This window comes from Lepus europaeus, chromosome 15 (assembly GCF_033115175.1).
Source record: "Lepus europaeus isolate LE1 chromosome 15, mLepTim1.pri, whole genome shotgun sequence".
Classification (NCBI taxonomy): domain Eukaryota; kingdom Metazoa; phylum Chordata; class Mammalia; order Lagomorpha; family Leporidae; genus Lepus; species Lepus europaeus.
In genome coordinates this window covers 64326546-64348148 of record NC_084841.1, presented here as the reverse complement: position 1 = coordinate 64348148, position 21603 = coordinate 64326546, and the positions used below count along the sequence as shown (strand labels likewise).

At 36.8% G+C, this 21603-nt stretch overlaps 1 protein-coding gene across 7 annotated transcripts in view; it reads left to right on the top strand.

Moving 5' to 3' along the window:
- FER (FER tyrosine kinase) overlaps nt 1-21603 on the top strand; it is a 427785-nt gene that overhangs the window by 294716 nt on the left and 111466 nt on the right. For all 7 annotated transcript variants that reach the window (XM_062212305.1, XM_062212302.1, XM_062212303.1 and 4 more), the window contains 2 exons: nt 377-492; nt 3937-4031. In XM_062212305.1, coding sequence (XP_062068289.1) covers nt 377-492; nt 3937-4031 — 211 coding nt within the window. The remainder of the gene's footprint in view (nt 1-376; nt 493-3936; nt 4032-21603) is intronic.

Below are 21603 nucleotides of genomic sequence, written 5' to 3'. Positions count from 1 at the left end.
CGCCCTTCTTCTTTTCTCACTCTTCTCCAACTGGCTTGTAGTTGTCTGGATCAGTAGGAGCAGATGCCCCTCAGGATCTTTCTTTATTTTTAAACCCTAGTGGATAATTTCTAATCTAATAAAATATAGAGTTCAAGGGATATAGGGAAGCAGGTGGAATGAAACTTACAGCAACAGTTTGAGTTTTCTTTTTATCTTATTTTCCCTTTCAATTTTAACCCCATTTCTCTTCTTTTCCAGTTCTCCAGTAGGCTTAAGAGCCCCCACTTGGTTGGTGTGTTGGGCAGTATGTTTAAGGTTGATGGGTTCGTAAGAACATGACCAAAAATTCATTGCTGCCATACACCTCGAACAAAGAATGCCTTTGTGTTTTCAGGGAAATTTTGGTGAAGTCTATAAGGGCACCCTGAAGGATAAAACTGCTGTTGCTGTCAAAACATGTAAAGAAGACCTTCCTCAGGAATTGAAGATAAAATTTTTACAAGAAGCAAAGTGAGTACTGTAAAGTAATGCAATGTGTATTTATAATTCATTATCATGTATTTATTATTCATTATGATATATTTATAATTCATCACAATGCAAGTGTGAAGAAAACTTGTGATTTGCTGAAGTAGAAGTAAGCACTTTCAGAACCCTCATTAGTAAGCCCTTTTACAACGTGGAAACAAAAGTTTCTGCTTTTAAGTTAGACTGCAGTCAGTTAGACAATCAAAGAACCAACAGTCCTAAACAGTAGTTAGTGTTCTTTATTAAATATTGCAATGTTTTTATCACATGTATTTAAAACTATATTTATATGGGACTGGCCTTGAAGCTTAGTGGGTAAAGCCACCACCTACAACGCCAGCATCACATGTGGGCACCAGTTCGTGTCCTGCCTGCTCCACTTCCAGTCCAGCTCCCTGCTAATGGCCTGACAAAAGCAGTGAAAGGTGACCCAGGTGTTTGGGCCCCTGCTACCCTCATGAGAGATCTGGAAGAAACTTCTGGCTCCTGGCTTTGGCCTGGCTCAGCGTTGGCCATTGCAACCATCTGGGGAATGAACCAGTGGATGGAAGATCCCCCCCCCCCCCCATAACTCTAACTTTCAAATAAATGAATCAATCTTAAAACAAAACAAAAAAAAGAAACCTGTGAGGGCTGGCACTATAGCATAGCAGGTAAAAAGCCATCGCCTGAGGTGCTGGCATCCTATACGAGCACCAGTTTGAGTCCCGGCTGTTCTACTTTCAAACCAGCTCCCTGCTAATGGGCCTGGAAAACAGCAGAAGATGGCCTAAGTCCTTGGGCCCCTGTATCCACATGGGAGATCCAGAAGAAACTCCAGGCTCCTGACTTTGGGTTGACTCAGCTCCAGCTATTGCGGCCATTTGGAGAGTGACCAGCAAATGGAAGACCTCTCTCTCTGCCTCTGCCTTTCTGTAACTCTGCCTTTCAAATAAATAAATATAATCTTAAAAAAAACCCTATATGTAGATATACAATGTTATCTTCTTTATAATAAGATATTATTGTATATATACATAACAATTTTGCAAGGTTACTTCACAACATTTAAGGAAAATAGATTTAAAAATAAATTCATTTTGGTGCAAAAGTTTTGAAATCCATGCATATGAATATACATTTAGATATAGGATTACATCTCTCCTACCCTCCTTGGATATTATCACTTTGGTTCGCTTTTCCCAACTGTTAGCTTCTATTATGAGAATGTCAGATTTCTTCTTCAGCATAGAGTCTGGCATTTGCTCCAACATTTGCATATTCTTCCTTTTCTAATTGATCTTCTGAGATGATTTTCTTCTCTTTTTGCTATTATTAGCTAAAGTTTAATGTTCCACCTTGCTATGCCTACGTTGCAGATAGTTAAAACCATATTGTTAGCAGTAAAATTGAGTATATACAAAAAACAGAAAACAAAGGGAATGGTACATTGGACAATATAAGCTGATGGACCTGTGTGTGGGAGGTGGATGGATTGCCGGGTGCATTGATGCATGGATGGATGTGAGAGAAGGAACATACGTGGATCCGTAGATTTCATGTTATCAAGAGAAAGCACTAATGGAGAACAGAGAAGATGGCAATCACATGTCACAGAGCATTTTAATGTACATTTCTCCATTCATCATCTAAAAATGCATATTGATGGCAATGGATTCATGTAGTCAGGTACATTGATTGAATGGGTTTTTTTTTAAAGATTTATTTTTATTTTTATTTATTTGCAAGGCAGATTTACAGAGAGAGAGGGAGAGAGAGAGAGAAAGAGAGAGAGAGAGGTCTTCCATCTGCTGGTTCACTCCCTAAGTGGCTGCAACATCCACAGCTGAGCCAATATGAAGCCAGAAGCCAGGATATTCTTCTGGGTCTCCCACATGGGTACAGGGACCTAAGCACTTGGGCTGTCTCCACTGCTTTCCACAGCCGCATTAGCAGGGAGCTGAATCGGAAGTGAACTGGCACACATATGGGATGCCGGAACTGCAGGCAACGGCTTAACTCGCTACACCACAATGCAAACCCCTTTTAAATTTTATCTATAAAAGAAAGTTGTAAGTCTTCAGAATAAATTCTCATGATAAGTAAAAGCCATGCTATCAAAACTGAAATTATAGTTCCATTATTTTACAGTTTTTCATAGGTGTTCCTAAGGTAAAAGACTGTTTCTAACATGATTTTCAAAAATACTTAGATTTCTTGGTTACTAATGTGATTTCTTACTTGTAAAGAGTTTAATTTTCTTTTTAGACATTTAATATTATTTAAGTTCATACAGGCTGTGTTGTGCCATTTCACTGTAAAGCACTTTCAGACTTTCAGGCTAAGAAATGACATTTTAGATTAAAGTCAAACATTTTTAAAACTTTCTTTTTAAATTCTAGTAAAAGTTATAAGCTCACTCACAGACTACTTCCCTTAGCTCTAGAATTCTTCCTAGTCTATCTTTTCATTTATAAATCACTCTATATTTTTCTAAAATGTTGTCCTTAGATCTATCCTTAGTTTAACTGTACATGTACAAAACATATATGAATTTTCTCTTAAGTTGTTTATGTGTTGTCTTAGGAAAGAATACTGCAGTGTTTAAATGTGAGTGAATTTATAACTTTATCAATAGGACAATAAGGTATAACATTTAGTAAATAATCCAGGGAGATAGACCTCTGCAGCAGTCTGGTCTTATTTTAGCTCATCTTTGGGATCCTATAAATGAGTCTATTCTAATTTTATAATCTTCTCATGAAGTTCTGCGGTACCCAAACTAAATATGCTATGCTTCAGCTTAAATCTATGTTGAAATACTGTTATGTAATTATTTTTTAGCCTTTTGCAAGACTTGTATGTTTTTGCTACTTTAAAATTGATCATAATCATCAAGAAACTATTGGGAAATCTAATGGAATGATTACCAGTAGCATTTAGCAGTATGAGATGATTTCTTATTGTTATGTGTTTTAAAATCGAGTATGCACGTAAAAAAAACCAAAATACTACTCTAGCACCTCACAGTTTTTGGCCCACTAATAGTTTCCAGTCATATTTTTGTAGTGGTGGATAAAACTAGATACTTTGAAAGGGAATTCTACATGTTTGGAACAGACTAAGCTCTTATTTAGCATAGTTCTTAAAGTTTCAGAGTAGATCTCTCTGTCTCTCTCTCTCACTGTCTAACTCTGCCTGTCCAAAAAAAAAAAAGTTTCAGAGTAGATGATCTTTAAGTGAATGTTTCAGTGAATTAAATGATAATCGATTCATTTTCACTATGTCATATTACCAATATTTATCAATACTTGTTATCATAATTTGGGTTACACTGAAATTTTACAAATTTTAATTCAACTGCATTCTAGCCATATATGCCATTCATGATCATACATTAATTTATTATTCAGATCATAGCTATTCTTAAAATTTTCTCTCATATAGAATTCTCAAGCAATATGATCATCCCAATATTGTCAAGCTTATAGGAGTTTGCACACAAAGACAGCCTGTCTACATCATTATGGAACTGGTTCCAGGTAATGTGATTTGAGAGGCTTGCTTGATGACATTTTAATGTTCTGTTTTATTACTTTTATGTGTTCAATCTTCTTGATTTCTCCTTGTAAAGTTTCCAAGGATTTTGTTTAACATTTTCCTGATAACAAAAAGCTTGTATATACACTCAATATTTTTATAGGCTATAACACTTTGCTGTTTTCTAGAAAATGTCAGCCAATTTTTTTGAGGGATTTCTTATTAGAATGTAGCTGCACATGGAATTCAGTTATGTTTATGTGCAAGAATCTGTTTAAAAAAGTCTACTTAATTTGACTTTAGAACAGTGATAGTACTGAGTTCATTGTGTATCATTTTTCATCATATATCTTTTTTGATGGTTATATGAAGGTACTTCAACAAATTTGTGGAAAAATGAACTTAGAAGGTAAGTATATTTTATTACAAAGATTTTTAAATCCATGCATAACTCTTCAATAATACACTTTACATGAACTTCTTGAAAGGAGACATTATGAAAATGCGTAGTTTGACAAACACTATGCATAAATTTCAAAGATTTTTTGCATGAGGATAAATTTATATTTAATTCCATTTTAAATAAGTTTGTTAAAGGACCCTCATTTAGAAATTTATGGTGCTTTGAGTTGCTTGTGATTTATGAACTTCATATGTGAACAAACAAAAATGCAATCTGTCCAGGAATTTGTCCGGATACTTCTTTCTGAACTGTTACAACATGTTTTTAACTTTGTTGTTGTTGTTGCTGTTGTCTACCTTCCTGTTGCAGAAAATACAATCAGCAGTGAAATTTGACTTGTTAAGTTTTACAAATATATTTAATAGCTGATAGTGATTTGCTTTACCTCTAACAATTGCTTGTTTTAAAAGAATAAATGTAAAGAAATGTGAAATATTTTTACTTCAGTTAAAATATATTAGATAAGCCTAACATAGATTTCCCATTACATACTATCTACATAATTCTTCCACTATGTAGGATTATTGATCATGTTTTATCATACCACTTTGCTTGCTATTGGAATACTCTCAATATTACCATAAACTACAGGATATCTAGATCATATCTTCATCCTTTCGAAGGTGGCATCATCTATACTAGGTAAATTGTAGGTTTGAGAGGTTGGCACCATTTATGATCATTATCATAAAGTAGATTTCAGTATAGTAAATAAAAGATAAAAGGGATTCAGTCCAAAAATTTAAAACCAACTATATCTTTATAATTGCAATTAAACTAGAATATTTAAATATTATAAATACATGTTAACATTTACATAAGTGCAAATGAAGTCCTTGGTTAGTAAGGAATAACACTGAGAAACTGAGATTTGGGGAGTGGGGCAGATTTGATAAGAAAAAATGATTTTCATCTTACTGTGGGTGGCTAAAAGAACACAGATAGAAATTGCAAAGTCTAAGTCAAATAAAGCAAATGAGATAGCTTTGTATGAGAGCCAGACAAATGTCTATCAAGACAGTGACTCCTAACCTCTGTTGATACTTTTCAAGTAAATTAGAATAATAAACATTATTAAAATTCAAATGGTTATGAAAGGTAGAAAATTTTAAAATGAAAACCTTCCATCCAACAGTCTATATGCCAAAGCTGATTTCTATTTACAGGCTTTTTTTTTTCCCCAGTAAGTTGTTTGATGTAGGCAACTTGGTTTTATGTAAATCTTTTAAATTTAGTTAGGAGAATAGTAAAACATCATTTCAGATCTTGCTTTTTTCTCTTATTGTGTAATTTATGGTGGTTTCATTTTTTTCATAGTCATCTTTATACTTTATACCTTTTCTTTCTAGTGGCTACAGAGTATTCTATTTTGTGGATTTACATAGTTTACCCAACCAGTTCTTTATTTCTGGATATGTTAGTTGTTTCCATTTTTATTATTTATTTAACAAGCAATGCTCAAAGAATCACTTTGGATTCAGTGTATAAATCATTTAGAATTAGAGAAAATTGAGCAGTAATAATTTTGGAACCAAGCTTATATATAATTTGATTTATGGTAAATATATCAGTTTTCTATTGCAACATCACACAGGATCACCATAAATTGGCTTTCAGTAACTCTTGTTTATTGCATCACAGTTGTGTAGGTCATAAATTAAGGTAGGAGAAAAAAAGAAGTTAAGGTAGGTTTCACTGGATTTTCTGCTCACAGTCTCACAAAGACAAATTCATAATATCCATCTGAACTCATTCCTGGATGCTCTGGGGAAGAATCCACTACCAGGCTAATTTACTTCTTATCAAAATCCCTTTCTTGTAGCTATAAACCTGAGATTCCCATTTCTTCACTTGCTGTCAGCTGTGGGTGTCTCTCTTAGCTCCTTCAACCTTGTTGCCGACATTCCTTTTTACCTGGTCTCTCCCATCTTCAGATATTTCATGCGTGTTGAATTTCTTGACTTCTCTTATCTTACCAGTTGTAAAAAAACTCTGTACTCTTAAAAGAGCCTATATGATGAAATTAGGCTGGCCTGTTTTAAGGACAATTGTACTGTGTGACAATGCATAGCTGTGAGCTTTTTATCCTCTGTTATGTTAAGCCCATTGTTTGAGTTTGCATTTTCACCCTTGTATGATTTTTGTAGCATCATGCTTCAGTCGTTTGGAAAATGTCAGGTCACCAGGTTATGCAGATAATGATAAATAGTGACAAAATTCATTGTACATTATCAAAAGATCACATTCATTAGTGTCGTAACTTGTCTCATCAGAAAAGTAATAGGAAAAAAAAAAAAAAACTAGGCAAGTTCATGGTGGTAGATTGTTCATGTTTTCCAAAAATTTAATTTTCATTTGAAGGCTTGGAGTTGTTTTTGTTTGTTTGTTTTTTGTTGTTGCTGTTTGTTTTGCTTTTATTTATTTGAAAGCCAGAGCCAGAGAGAGAGAGAGAGAGAGAGAGAGAGAGAAATCATACATCCACTGGTTCACTCCCCAAATGGCCACAATGGCCAGAGCTGGGCCAGGCCAAAACCAGAAGCCAGGAGCTTCTTCTGGGTCTCCCACCTGGTGCAGGGGCCCAAGCATTTGGGTCATCTTCCACTGCTTTTCCAGGCACATTAGCAGGGAGCTGGATTTGAAGTGGAGCAGCTGGGACTCAAACCGGCATCCACATGGGATGCCAATGACTTAACCTGCTATGCCACAACACCGGCTGCAAGTTTGGAATTTTATCACTATTTTCTTTCTCTAAGTGTCAAGCTCACTTTTTCATTTTTTAAAAAAAGTACTTACCAAATATCCAAAATTTTTAACCGTAAATTAGTATTCCTCTCTTTCTTAAAAGATTTATTTATTTCAAGAGTGACCCAGAGAGAGGGAGAAACAGAGCTAGATATTCCATGGGCTCATTCATTCCCCATATGTCTGCAATGGTGTGAGGGCTGGGCCAGACAAATGCCAGGTGCCTGGAACTCCATTTGGGCCTCCCATATGGCTGGTAGGCTCCTAAGCATTTGGGACATCATTTGCTGCTTTCCCAGGTGCATTAGCAGGGAGCAAGATGGGAAGCAGAGCAGACACAGAGCTGGAACTGGCGCTCTGTCCTTGCAGTCAGCAACTTAACCTGCTGCGCCACAATGTCGGCTCCTCCTTTCTCTTTAAAAACCCATTTTATGATGTGTAATTGATTTGCAATACGGTGTAACATGTAGAAAGTGTGTGTGTCTTGATGTTAATATATACCTTTGGATCCATCACCACAATCAAGGTACTGAACAGTCCATCACCTCAGATTTCTCATGTCTGTTTGCAATCTCTTCCTTTCACAGAACCCTTTCTGTTACCTCAGTCAACAATTGATCTTTCTATCATGATTTGTTGGTTAGAATTTCTTAAAACTTTATATAGTATCATATAGTAAGCATTCTTCTTTGTCAGGATTCTTGCACTCAGCATAATTATTTTGAGATTAGTCCATACTGCAATCCATATCAATTATTCATTCCTTTTTATTGCTGAGTAGAATTCCATTTGATGAATGGACTCCATTCAGCCATTAATAGACTTATGGGTTATTTCCTGTTTGGACCTGTTATAAGTGAAGTTTCTTTGAATATAAATGTGCTCTTACTTCTCTTGAGAGATACAACATATGGATCCTATGGTTTTTGTGTGTTTACATTTTGAAGAAGATACCAAATGGTTCTCAAAGTCGTCCTACCATTTTACATTGCCAACAACAGTCTCTGAGCAGCTCATTTCCTCTCCTCACTGACACTGGGTCTGGTCAGTCTATAGCTTTCTAACTTACTTATAGGTATCTTAGGTTTTTAATTTCACTTTGCCCACTGACTAATAATGTTAATTTGTCTTGTTCTTGTTCACTATTCTTAAACCTTCTTTGGTCCATTGTCCATTGAGATCATTTGTACATCTTAAAAATTGATTTTTTTTATTTTTTTATAATTGAGTTTTGGTTCTTTACAAATTCTAGATACAAGTCTTCCTCCCAGTTTGTGTCATGGCTTTTAATTTTTTAAAGTGTCTTTCAAAGAGTAAAAGTTTTTAATTTTGATGAAGCCCAATTTATCAGTACTTTATTTTATGACTCATGCTTGTGGTGGTGTATCTAAGAATCTTTTGATGAACTAAAGGTCACAAAAGTTTTTCTTACATTTACTTCTAAAAGTTTTATCATTTCAGCATTTATATTTAGTCTATAATCAATTTTGAGGTAATTTTATTTGTATTGTGAGAAATGCTGTCATTTTAATGTCTTTGATGTGTGGGTATCCAGTTGTTCCAATACCACTTTTTTTTAAAAATTTTTTTATTTTTATTTTTTTAATTTTTGACAGGCAGAGTGGACAGTGAGAGAGAGAGACAGAGAGAAAGGTCTTCCTTTTGCCGTTGGTTCACCCTCCAATGGCCGCCGCGGTAGGCGCGCTGCGGCCGGCGCACCGCGCAGATCTGATGGCAGGAGCCACGTGCTTCTCCTGGTCTCCCATGGGGTGCAGGGCCCAAGGACTTGGGCCATCCTCCACTGCACTCCCTGGCCACAGCAGAGAGCTGGCCTGGAAGAGGGGCAACCGGGACAGGATCAGTGCCCCGACCGGGACTAGAACCCGGTGTGCCGGCGCTGCAAGGCAGAGGATTAGCCTAGTGAGCCACGGCGCCAGCCCCAATACCACTTGTTTTAATGACTCTCCTTTCACTCCTGACTTATCTTTTCACCTTCATATAAAATCCATTTTTTCATGCATGTATGAGTCTAATTCTGGACTTTATTCCTTGCTTCCATTCCTTTTGTTTGTCTCTATGTCACTACCATGCTGTCTTGATGGCTACAAGTCCTATTTTGGTAATAAATCCAAACATTTATGATCAACTTATTTTTCACAAGGATGTCATGAGAACACAGTGGAGAAAAAACAGTCACTTTAATAAATATTGCTGCAAAACTAGATTTCCACAAGCAAAGCAATGAAATTGGACCATTATCTTAAACCATAAGCAAAAATTAATTCAAAATATATAAGACTTAAACATAAGACCGGAAGCTATAAAACTCCTGAAAGAGAACATAGGGAAAAACTCCTGGACCTTGACCTTGGCAGTGATATTTTGGTGTCATACCTAAAGCTCAGGCCAAAAAAGTAACAATTAAGTAAATGGGGGCCAGCCCTGTGGCTCAGAGGGTTAAACCGCTTGCTGCCTGCTGTGCCAGCATCCCATGTGGGCACCAGTTCAGTTCCCAACTGATACACTTTCAGGCCAACTCCCTGCTAACGCACCTGGGAAAATAGCTGCAGATGGTCCAAGTTGGAGTATCTCTCTTATGTTGTGTCAGGCGCTTGAAGGTTTTTATAATATGTGAAAACATGTTTGTTATACAAATATAATAGCAGTTTATTAGTTTTTATAACAACCATATTATTATTTTACATGTAAGGAAACTAAGGCATAGACAAGTTAAAAGTAAGTTGAATAAGGTCACATCACACAACTTATGAGTGGTTAAGCCAAGCTTTCAGCTAAGATTGCCTGGCTCTTTGGATGTGTTTTTCAGTTATTATTTGTTTAAGAGCTGCCTTGACATTTAGTTTCTACACATAAAATTTACCTGTCCTAATGTACACTTTGTGTTTTCACACATTTAGAATATTTTCTTCACTCCAAAAAGACCTCTCATGCCTCTCTATAGTCAATCCCAATCTGTACTTCAGATCCAAGGAACTACAGTCCATTTTCTTTTTCTATAGATTTGTCTTTTCTAGGCATTTCATATAAAAGGAATCATATAACACAAAGCATTTTGCATCTGACTTCTTTCATTCTGCATGAAGTATTTGGGGTCCATCTTAGAGCATGCATTAGTAGCTAATTTCTCATGTTGTGCATTAAATTTATACTTGTTCATCCTACATATCAGCTACTATGTATCCTCCGACCCATATCTCCTCACTTGCTCCTTCAACCCCACCCCTGGTATCCAGTATTTGCTATTTCTGCATTTATTGAAGGTTCTGTATAAAAGTAACACTAGGTGATTTTTTTTTCCCCCTAGATGTGCCCATTTCATTTAGTACAATGTCCTTCAGGGCCATCTGTGTTGTGACAAATGGCAAGGTCGCATTCTTTTTTGGGATTGAATAATATTCAATAATATTCAATATTCAGTTGTATATATGTACCACAGTTTTGTATCCATTCACCTGTCAAATGTTGTTTCTACATCTTGGACCCTGAAACATGCTGCAATGAGTGTGGGAGTGCAGATTATCTTTATGAGGTGGTGACTTCATTTCCTTTGGGTAAATTCCCAGACAGGGAATTCTGGGGCCATATGGTGGTTCTAGTTTTCATGTCCTTGGAGACTTCCAAACTGTTTTCTATAATGGCTGTACCAATCTACATTCTCACAACAGAGTTCTCTATTTCTTGATACCCTCAACATTTTTTATCTTATATGTGGTTCTCATCATAATTATTATCTTATAATTGGCTGAGGGAACAAAATGACATTAAAATGACTGCTATAATCTAAGCTGAACTTGAACCTGAACTTTGAGCCCTCCCTTTTCCCTGCCTCTAATTCTTACCCCAATCCGAGGTCCTCAAGCCAAGATTCTGAGAATAAACCAGAAAGTACAAAGTTTTTCTTCAGTTGCTCCCTTTTCACTATCATTTGTGATTGTTTTGTTTGTTTGCTTTTTTTTAAAGATTTATTTATTTATTTGAGAGGCGGAGTTACAGACAGAGAGAGGGAGAGACAGAGAAAGAGATCTTCCATCTACTGGTTCACTCCCCAAATGACTCCGATGGCCAGAACTGGGCCAATCAAAAGCCAGGAGCAGGAGCTTCCTCCAAGTCTCCCACGTGGGTGCAGTGGCCCTAGTTGAGCCATCTTCTGCTTCTTTCGCAGGTCACAGCAGAGAGCTAGATTGGAAGTGGAGCACTTGGGACCTGAACTGTTGCCCATATGGGTTGCCAGAACCTCAGGCAGAGGCTTAACCTACTATGCCACAGCACTGGCTCCTGTTTGTATGCTTTAATTTTTAGCTTTCATGGTTTCACTCTCTTCATATGTAAAACCAAGTTGGGGCCGGCGCCACGGCTCAATAGGCTAATCCTCCGTCTGTGGCGCTGGCACACCGGGTTCTAGTCCCTGTCCGGGCGCCGGATTCTGTCCCGGTTGCCCCTCTTCCAGGCCAACTCTCTGCTGTGGCCCGGGAGTGCAGTGGAGGATGGCCCAAATGCTTGGGCCCTGCAGCTGCACGGGAGAGCAGGAGAAGCACCTGGCTCCTGCCTTCGGATCAGCATGGTGTGCCGGCCACAGCGCTCAGGCTGCAGCGGCCATTGTAGGGTGAACCAACGGAAAAGGAAGACCTTTCTCTCTGTCTCTCTCTCACTGTCCACTCTGCCTGTAAAAAAAAAAAAAAAAACAACAAGTTGGCTAGGTTTCAGCTATAACTCATAATTGTTTAATTGTTATAAAAACTTTTCTGGAAAATTTGAAAGCCCTCATAACAAATTCTCTGGTTACTTCAAAAAAGTATCTTTCTTTGCTTTCCTCTTTTTAAATGAGTAAAAGGCATAATAGGAAAGTAATCAAATAGTCTATTATAATGTTAGCACAATAATATATAATATATCTCACATATTTTATAGTTATCAAAACATTTTAATTTGATTCATTTGTTGTACATATTTTTTAGTTATCCAAGCATTTTAATCTATGCTTCATTAATGTTATTTCCATTTACAAATAAATGAGTTTCAGAGAGCTTAAAGTGATTGTCAACATCAGTTAAACAGAAAGTGGGAAAATATTAGTCTCTATTTCTACTATTATGTAATTGGATTGGTAAGTAGGTCAAAATATATAAGCATTTTATTAAATGAAAATTCAAGCAAAATACCAATGAAATATCTGTGGTGAATATATGAATCCTTATTGCATAATTTCTCAACCTTTTGTACAGAGAAGTAAGTTGCTTTTTTCCTTAAACAGGAAAATTTGTATTGGAGTTACTTTTCTCTCTAATGGGAATCAAGCTGTAGAGGGAAGATTTAGAAAACTGGTATGTTGAAAGCAACACTTAATAACTGCTTAGTGTCTATTATGCAAAGCACTTCTAAAACATATTATGCAGATTTAATATGCTGCTGTTCTTGTCAGATAACTGAGCCCTTTGGAATCATAAATCCAAAATGTACTTTAACCGGAGTAATGTTTGCAGAGATTATAAGCATTTGAGAATTCGAGTTTATAGTGAATCCTCTGAGATGATCCTGTCTTCATTTGAATTGTCTTTTGAATTATGAATACTTTGATTGCCTGCTTTCTTGCTTGCTTGCTTCTTCTGGATTGCCGAATAAGTAATAGTAAACAAAAGTCAGTTGTACATGGCAATCAGAAATACTAAAACCAAAAGTAGGAAAACTCTAATATGCCAAAACATGACCACTGTTTTACAGACAAGTTTTTAAGTAATTAGAAGTTCAAATGATGAGAGTATACTTGTTCATTTGTGACAAGTCATGACTTAAAGGAATATTTATGGTCCACATAGCTGTCATTTGTTTTCATATATGTGGTTAAGTTAGAGCTGCCACAAGATACCTTGATGAATGGGAGACGGGGCACCTTCACCTCCAATACAACGATGTCTGCGCAAACCCTATAGCACTGATTAATTTTAGCAATCCATAATAACTGTCAGCTTCCACTCTTTCTTTCACTAGAGATTTGTAACTGCCCTTTCTTTTTGACCTGGATGTTCCTTCTGGGCTCAGAACTTCCGGTAGTAATTGAATGTCGTATTTTCCTATACATCGTTCAGTTCAAACAGATGCATGTCTGCTGGCAGTCCTCAAGCTCATCTAACTTTAAAATGATTCACAGCTTTGCATCTTTCAGAATTATTACATCATTGTCACCAGTTTTTAAACACTGTCAGAATATATTTCACCTCCATGATATAACACCTTTTTTATGATTAAAAAACTAAAAAGAAATAGAGTTCATTTAAGTTTGTTGTCTGTTCTCATGTTACCTTTAAGTTTTCACTAGAGACCTTTTGATTTCCAGAATTCCTTTTCTTTTAACTATTTACATCTGTTTATAGTTTCTATAGTCAGTTTCAATAATTGCTGCCTGAGGATTCTTTTTAAAAGCAGCTTAGTCTTTTCACTTATTATGAAATTTTATAATTTTTAAGTGATTGTATTGAGACGTTTCAATTATGTGACATCACAGATGTAGAAGGTTTTTATGGCAGTCACTGAAAATGACAGTTCCAGTCCTGGAATGTTGCTCTGGATACTCACCTGGCATTTGTTTCTTTCCTCCTTGTAAATGGAGAAGGATAAATCATGCCAAAAATGAATTAAGGAACACAGCTTCTAGCACTTACTAAAAGTGAGACCTCAGAATCTGCGTTGGCAGCTTGCCCTCCACAGATCCAACAAATTTCCAGGTGTATGGCAATGTCACTTTACAGAAGTAAATTCTAAAGTCAAGATAAAGGGCAGCAGTAATTCTCAAATTAGTACTTTACATGAAAAATGACTAAATTATCTTCATGTTGCAAATAATTACTAAAGGGGAACCTAATTCTATGCAGTTCATTGATTATTTTTTGTGGTTTGGAGATGATAGAATATTCATTTTAAAAAACTTTGGTTTGATCTAAATGACTATAAGATAAGTTAATGCCCTGTCAATTTTTTTTTTTTTAATTTCTGACAGGCAGAGTGGACAGTGAGAGAGGGAGACAGAGAGAAAGGTCTTCCTTTGCCGTTGGTTCACCCTCCAATGGCCGCCGCGGCCAGCGTGCTGCGGCCGGCGCATCACGCTGATTGGAAGCCAGGAGCCAGTGCTTACCCTGGTCTCCCATGGTGTGCAGGACCCAAGCACTTGGGCCATCCTCCACTGCCTTCCCGGGCCACAACAGAGAGCTGGCCTGGAAGAGGGGCAACCGGGACAGAATCTGGCGCCCTGACCGAGACTAGAACCCGGTGTGCTGGCGCCGTAAGGTGGAGGATTAGCCTATTGAGCCTCGGTGCTGGCCACCCTGTCAATTTTAATTTGAAATAATAAGTGATTTTCTTTTATGTGTTAATGGATGCTGTAATATCTAATCTTAGACAATCTTCTTTATTCTATTATTCAACCTATTACATCAATGAAAGTAAAGACAAATGCCTTCTGTTGCTATTTATATCACAGAGAATACTTTTGGTGTAAAATATTTCAAAAACAACATTTAGAAATATAGCTGATATTTCTTTCCAAGCCCCATTTGCTGCCTAATATCCCAAAGCAGATATGAATGGAATGGTTTAAACTGACCATTTATCCAGATGCTGTCAAAGCACTAATATTATTTGGAGTTATTTTGTTTAATTTACATGTAACATAAATTGATAACCTGTTGGCGTTCACACACATGTTATTGACCTTTTTCCTATTTGGGGGAGTAGTCCAATCCCTTCTAGTATATTCTAGAACATTCTAGAATATTCTAGCATATTATTTCTCAGGAGTTGAGTAAATGCTAAGACATTAATCCAAATGAAGGAAAGATAAATGAAAAATATTGCCATCTATGAATGAGTAAACCTTTCAGACAAGTTGTCTTAAAGAAATGTCTAGAGTTTTTTCCTATCAGTGAATAAATGTAGATATATGATAATAAGTATTAAGTTTTCAAGGTACATTTGAGCCTTCAGTGCACTGTGTATATCTGAGCAGGATGACTCGTGTACCGTTGGTGTTCTGAGCTTCTAATGGCACTTAGACCTGTGAGTGAGAACTGTGCGCAGCAGCAGATGGCTTGGGGAGCAGGACAAAGCTCACCATATTTGATCCATAGTCTTGCTCTTAAATTCAGATTTTAAAATGACTTAAAGTTCCTTAACTACTGAAAGGAAAAGGTAAGCGTTATTAATACGGATGTGTCCTTCTGCATGAATGAGCCTGCTTTTGAAGGTATTGATGATTTTTATCCTTGCTTTGTAGGTCATTTTTATGTTTGTGGAATTTACTAAATAAAATATATGGTAGATCGAATAGTGTGACAATATATAGTAAGTTGAATAGTATGAAAAAGAAAGCATAGAGTCAGGAATATAGTAATTAACGGGATGGGTAGAGGTTGAAATTTAGAGAGAGTGATCAGGTATGGCCTCAGTAAGGGTAGGACATGTGAGTAGAAGCCAAGTGACAGTACGGGAGCAACCTCTATGGACATCAGGAGGCTGAGCACCACAGCATTCATGGAGTAACCGAGGAGTGTGGAGGAAGTGAGGGGAAGGGGCGGGAGATAACGTGAGAGAGGTAAGGCAGTTCAAGGAATACAAACTGCTATGGTGCATAACAACAATATATTTCAGGTTAAGGAGTCATCTGTGGTGGTTATGCTAAATTGAGCATGCTAGATTCCGCCTGTCCTCATCAGCTTTGATGACAAATTCAGTGGCAAGTACTGAGTATCTTTTAAGCCATCAAAAGCTGAGTCTGTGTTTTCGTTTTGGAGAGAAACCTGTGTAATGTTGCCTTCACTTCCTTTCTCTTCACACATGTGAACAAACTTTTAAGGGAGAAATCAGTCTTCTTGCTAAATGCTCATTTTGTGACCAGCAAAATTAATTACTTCTGAAAATTCATTATACATTTCTGTCTTCTCTCATTTCTTCACCAGTTTTGTGGTTATATTTAATATATCTCTTCTAATTTAGGTATTCCTCTTTCTTTTTATAATCTTTCATTTGCTAGATAATATAAAGCATCTTCACAAATTCATCTTGATGGTTTATACTTTATATTAGCCAGTGTATAGCTTTTTGTCATTGAAAATGTGAAAATAATATTAAAAACTGTCATTATAACAAGGTTTTGTGTATGTGGAACTCTCCTGTACTTTGTTTACATTTGCCTTTTCTGTAAAACTGAAAGTAGATTTTCATTGGTACCTATTTATTGATATGCATTTCAGCTCCAGAAAGAATATGATTCAACATGTGACACAGTTGTGCCCAAGATTGAGCTCCTGACAAATACATAGAAAATATAACCTTTGCTTGGAAGAATAAATTTGCCTGAATTCTTCCATGTCAAATTCGAATAAACAGTATCACACTTGACAAGGTCTATATCTAAAATGAGAGGTTTCGGGGTGGATGTGGATATTCAGTCTGACGGTGGAGATGCCTGCGTTCCACATCAGCTGTGGCTCATGACACTGGTTTCCTGCCAATGCAGACTCTGGGGGCAGCAGTGGTGCCTCAGGTAATTGGATTTGTGCCCCTCACCTGTGAAACCTGAAGTGTCGTCCCAGTTCATGGCTCCAGCCCAGACCCTGCCATTGCAGGCATTTGAAGAGTGAACCAGCAGATGGGAGCTCACTGTCTCTTTCTCCCTTTCTGCCTCAAATTTAGAAGGGAGAAGGAAAGCTTTATCCAACAGAGTGAAGGCAGTTAACATATAGTAAATCTATTCAGGTTAGCGTCTGTGTTTTAATAAAGAATAGATTTATGTATTTCTATATGTATGTATCTGAAAGGAAGAGAGAGAGACTGAGAGAGGAGAGACAAAGAGAGAGATTCCATCTGCTGGTTAACTCCCCAAATAGCCCCAACAGCCAGGGCTGGCCTGGGCTGACGCCAAGAGCAGGAACCTGTGTCCCGGTTACTCTCATGGGCGTCAGGAGCTCAAGTACTTGAGCTTCCATCTGCTTCCCAGGTGCATTAGCATGAAGCTGGATTGGAAGTGGAGTAGCTGGGATTCCAACCAGTGCTCCGTGGGTGCCCCAGGGGGTTGCTCAAAGCACTGCTGTTAGTCTATGTTAGTTCAGCAAACATATTCCAGATCACTGAGAAAGACTTCCAAATGAATTTCTCTTGTATGATGGTATTTGCTAACAGTAAGTGGTTGAAGCTCTTTATTTCTATCATGGCTGCAATAAATTAAGGAAGAAACCCTTCCAGTAGTTAAAACAAATCACTATCTCAGACCACTGAAAAAGATAAGACTCAGACACATGTTACTGAAATTTTTTTACATCTTTAAAAGTGTTTTTTAATAGTAAAATAATTTTGTAGGTAAGAGTATGACAAGATTTATGAATATTTTATCATCTAAATTAATTTACTCTGTTTTTGAGTTGAGTTTATATTCTTAAATTTATACTTTTAATTCTTTTTTTTTTTTTTTTTTTTTTTTTTGGCCAGGCAAAGTTAGACAGAGAGAGAGAGAGAGAGTTATAGACAGTGAGAGAAAGAGTCTTCCTTCTGTTGGTTCATTCTCCTAATGGCTGCAATGGCCGGAGCTGCGCCTATCCGAAGCCAGGAGCCGGGTGCTTCTTCCCTGTCTCCCATGGGGGTGCATGGACCCAAGCACTTGGGCCATCCTCCACTGGCCTCCCGGGCCACAGCAGAGAGCTCGGCTGGAAGAGGAGCAACCGGGACTAGCACCTGGCGCCCCAACCAGGACTAGAACCCGAGGTGCCGGCGCCATAGGCGGAGGATTAACCAAGTGAGCCACAGTGCCAGCCCTATACTTTTAATTCTTAGTAAATTTAGTAGAATTATTAATGAACAGAACTTTATTATTTTTCAAAATATTCTAAACCAGTCAATTCTGATCAAAATAAACCTAGAAAATGTAATAATTAATTTATTTTTATTGGAAGTACTTTATAAACCTGTCATTGTAACATTTGGTTTAATTATTTTCTTTGATAAATATTTATTAGCACCATGCTCTAACCAACTGAGCTAACCGGCCCCTGTTCTTTGATAAATATTTACCAAGCACCACCTAGTTTCTATACAAAAATACATTGATGAAAAATATCACTTATCTCTTGCCTCAAAGAATTCACAGTGTAAAGGAACAAACATATTTAAAAATAATCACAAATTTATTTCACATTTCGTTATGAAAAGAAAAGAGAAATAGTAGTAACTGGTTGTCTAATTTATTTGAGGGACTTTATAAGCTATCTCTAAAAGAGGATGGCATTTACCTTAATATCTGAAAGATAAAAAGTAATCTTGGGCTTGGAAAGGCATAGAGAAAAACAAGTGTGAAAGCTCTGTGGTGGGAAAAGGCTTTTCTGTTTGAGGAATAGAGAGAAGGATAGAGGTACTGAGGCATAGTGGGCCTGGGAAAGAAAGGTATACCGTAAGATTGGAGAGGCAACAGGGTGGAATGATGCAAGCCTTATGGGTCAAGATAAGCAATTGGATTTTATTCCTAATGCAATTGTACTTTAGGAGATAGAGTGCCTTTTTTTTCTAAGATGTATTTATTTATTTGAAACTGGGGGGGGGGGGAGGGAAGAGAGAGAGAGAGAAAGAGAGAAAGAAAGGAAGAGATTAATCCATCTGCTAGTTCACTACCCAAATGCCTGCAACAGCCAGAGCTGGACCAGGCTGAAACCAGGAACCAGAAACCATATCTGGGTCTCTCACATGGCGGACAGATACACAAGCACATGAACTATCATCCACGGCCTTCTCAGGTACATTAGCGCGGAGCTGGATTAGAAGCAGAGTAGTCAGGACTCCAACCAGCACTCTGATTTGGAATATGGCATTCCAAATTGTGGCTTAACCCACTGTACCACAACACCCACCCAATTTTTTAAAATTGTTATTATTACTTTCAAAGACTACATATTAAACAATGAAAAACCCTCTTTCCATCCCTGGCCCTAACCTGCTTGGTTCCTATCTTTGAAGGTAACTGCTGTTTCTAGCTTTTTGTGCAATTTAACATTGCTGATTACTTTCATTTTATTAATTTTGCTTTTACCCTTCTATTTTCTGTGCAAATGGTAATATATATGCATATTATATTTTCATTTTTAACATCAGTAGTAGCTTACTATTATACTATTATGTCCTTTGCATATATTTTTAAGTTTTTTATTTATTCATTTTCATTTTATTTGAAAATCATAGAGACAGAGAAATTGTCTATCCACTGGTTCACTTCCAAATGCCTGCCGCACCCAGGCCTGGGTCAGGCAAAAACCAGGAGTCTGAAACTTAATCCAGGCCTCCTGCATGGGTAGCAGGAACCCAAGCAGTTGATTCATCACCACTGTCTTCCATGGTGTGCAGTAGCTGGAGTCAGAAGCTGGACTCCAGCCCAGCCACTGCAGTATGATAGGCAAGTGTCCCATGTGGCATCTGAACTGCTATGCCAAATGCTTACCTCTGTATTTTTGTTTGCTTTTTACTTGAAAAAATTCTTACATATTTTTGCTTGTGTATATTTAGATTTGACAAACTTTGAATACTTGCATATTATTTGTTTATGGCCTACTTGATAATTGCATTTTTCTACTCTGCTTCCATAAAGAGTACTCTGTAAAATTTTTGTGCATCTCTGTTTGCTTTCATGCAGATATATTTTAATATATACTTCTATATATTGTATATGTAATACATGTTTTAATACATATTTTAATACATTTAATATATAGTTCAAGATAGTTAAATTCTAATCTCTTGAATACCTAAATAGGTATGATATGAGAGAGGTTTGTGAATATTTCCCAAACTTCATACCTGTAGGTAACAGTTCAAGCCACATTAGATCCAAACTTAAGAGAATTCAAAAAAATTAGGGGCTCCTAGTAGAGCCTTGCTTCCAGAAACTTCACAGTGTTTTATGTAAAAGCAAAGACATGTAAGGTATACATTTAAAACTGGCCTAACAAACCCACATCTAGTCATGTTCATAAGGAGATTTCAGTCTTTATGAGTAACAATATCAGAAAATATTCTCTCTACCTCTGTATAATTTCCCCTTTCACCAAATTTATTTCTCCCTCCAGTAGTTGATAGTGAAGTCAGAATTTCTTTAGGAAACTCACAAAGGCCAATGAGGGGAAAAAAATCTCTTCCCAAAGTATTTGAGTCTATTGAATCATCATTTATGATTCTTTGCTCTTACACCACTTTAACATCTATAAAAGGAAGTGCTCAGTGGGCTTCAGGGTGCACTCGTAACTCTTGTTTGGAAGCTGGCATACTCATACTTGTGAGTGATTTTTGTCAGTGTGAACGTGACTGCTATGACTTCAACCACACTTGGGTTTAAGTTCCACTCTGCTACTTCCAGCAGTGTGAACTTAGGCAAGTTAGTTAATTATTTTAAGTCTCAACATCTTATAAAATGGAGAAAGAAAATAATAATGTTGAAAGAGTTAAATGTAGTACTATATATATAGATGTGACAAAGTCCTTAACACATTCTGAGATTTTTGTACATGTTAGCTGCTGATAAATTAATTTGAGCTGAGGAGTACATTAGGTATAGATTGGATTTTCAGGTCATTGAACTATCATATTCCCATAGTTCCTAGGATTTTTTAGAGTAAATAATATCCAACCTTTTGAAAACTGTTAGTAGTTTTCAGTGTACTGGTAGTCACCCATTTTAGATCAAATCACTTAGAATATTAACTGAAATAAATTTGAAGACTTCATTTATTTCTCTGCTTAAGAGAACATTATCAAATAATTAAATTATAATTAACACAAGTTAGATTAGATTAAAATTGTGGATCAATAAATTTTTCCTCGATACTGGCACGTAGAAGACCTTTAGATGCTAGGGAAAAAATTACAGATATGGTTTAATTCAAACGGCTTTCAGTGAACCAAATATTATATTGAAAGTCAGTCATACATATAGAAGGAATATATTTCTGAGATGACATGTAAAAACTGAATACTTTTTAATAGGAAGGGGATTAGAAGGCAGTCCAATCAAAATCACAGTTCACATACTCCATTCATGGCAAGAGGAAGACAAATCAAGGTTAGGAAACATGTGATTTATTAAGTAGGTGGTTTGGAGGACAGGAGATCTTTAGAGAGCTCAGATTGTCAGAGCTGGACAGGAATGACTACAATAACAATTTCTGAAATGCGTTGAGCCGTCTAGGAAACCAGAATGTGTAAGACAGTTAGATGATTAAATAATTTGGCTGGACTTTTTCCCACTGCCCTGCCATGAGTATTCTGAAGATAGATTTATGAAAAGCTTATTTTTAATAGTTGAGGTGGAAAGTGATTAAGCAATGAAG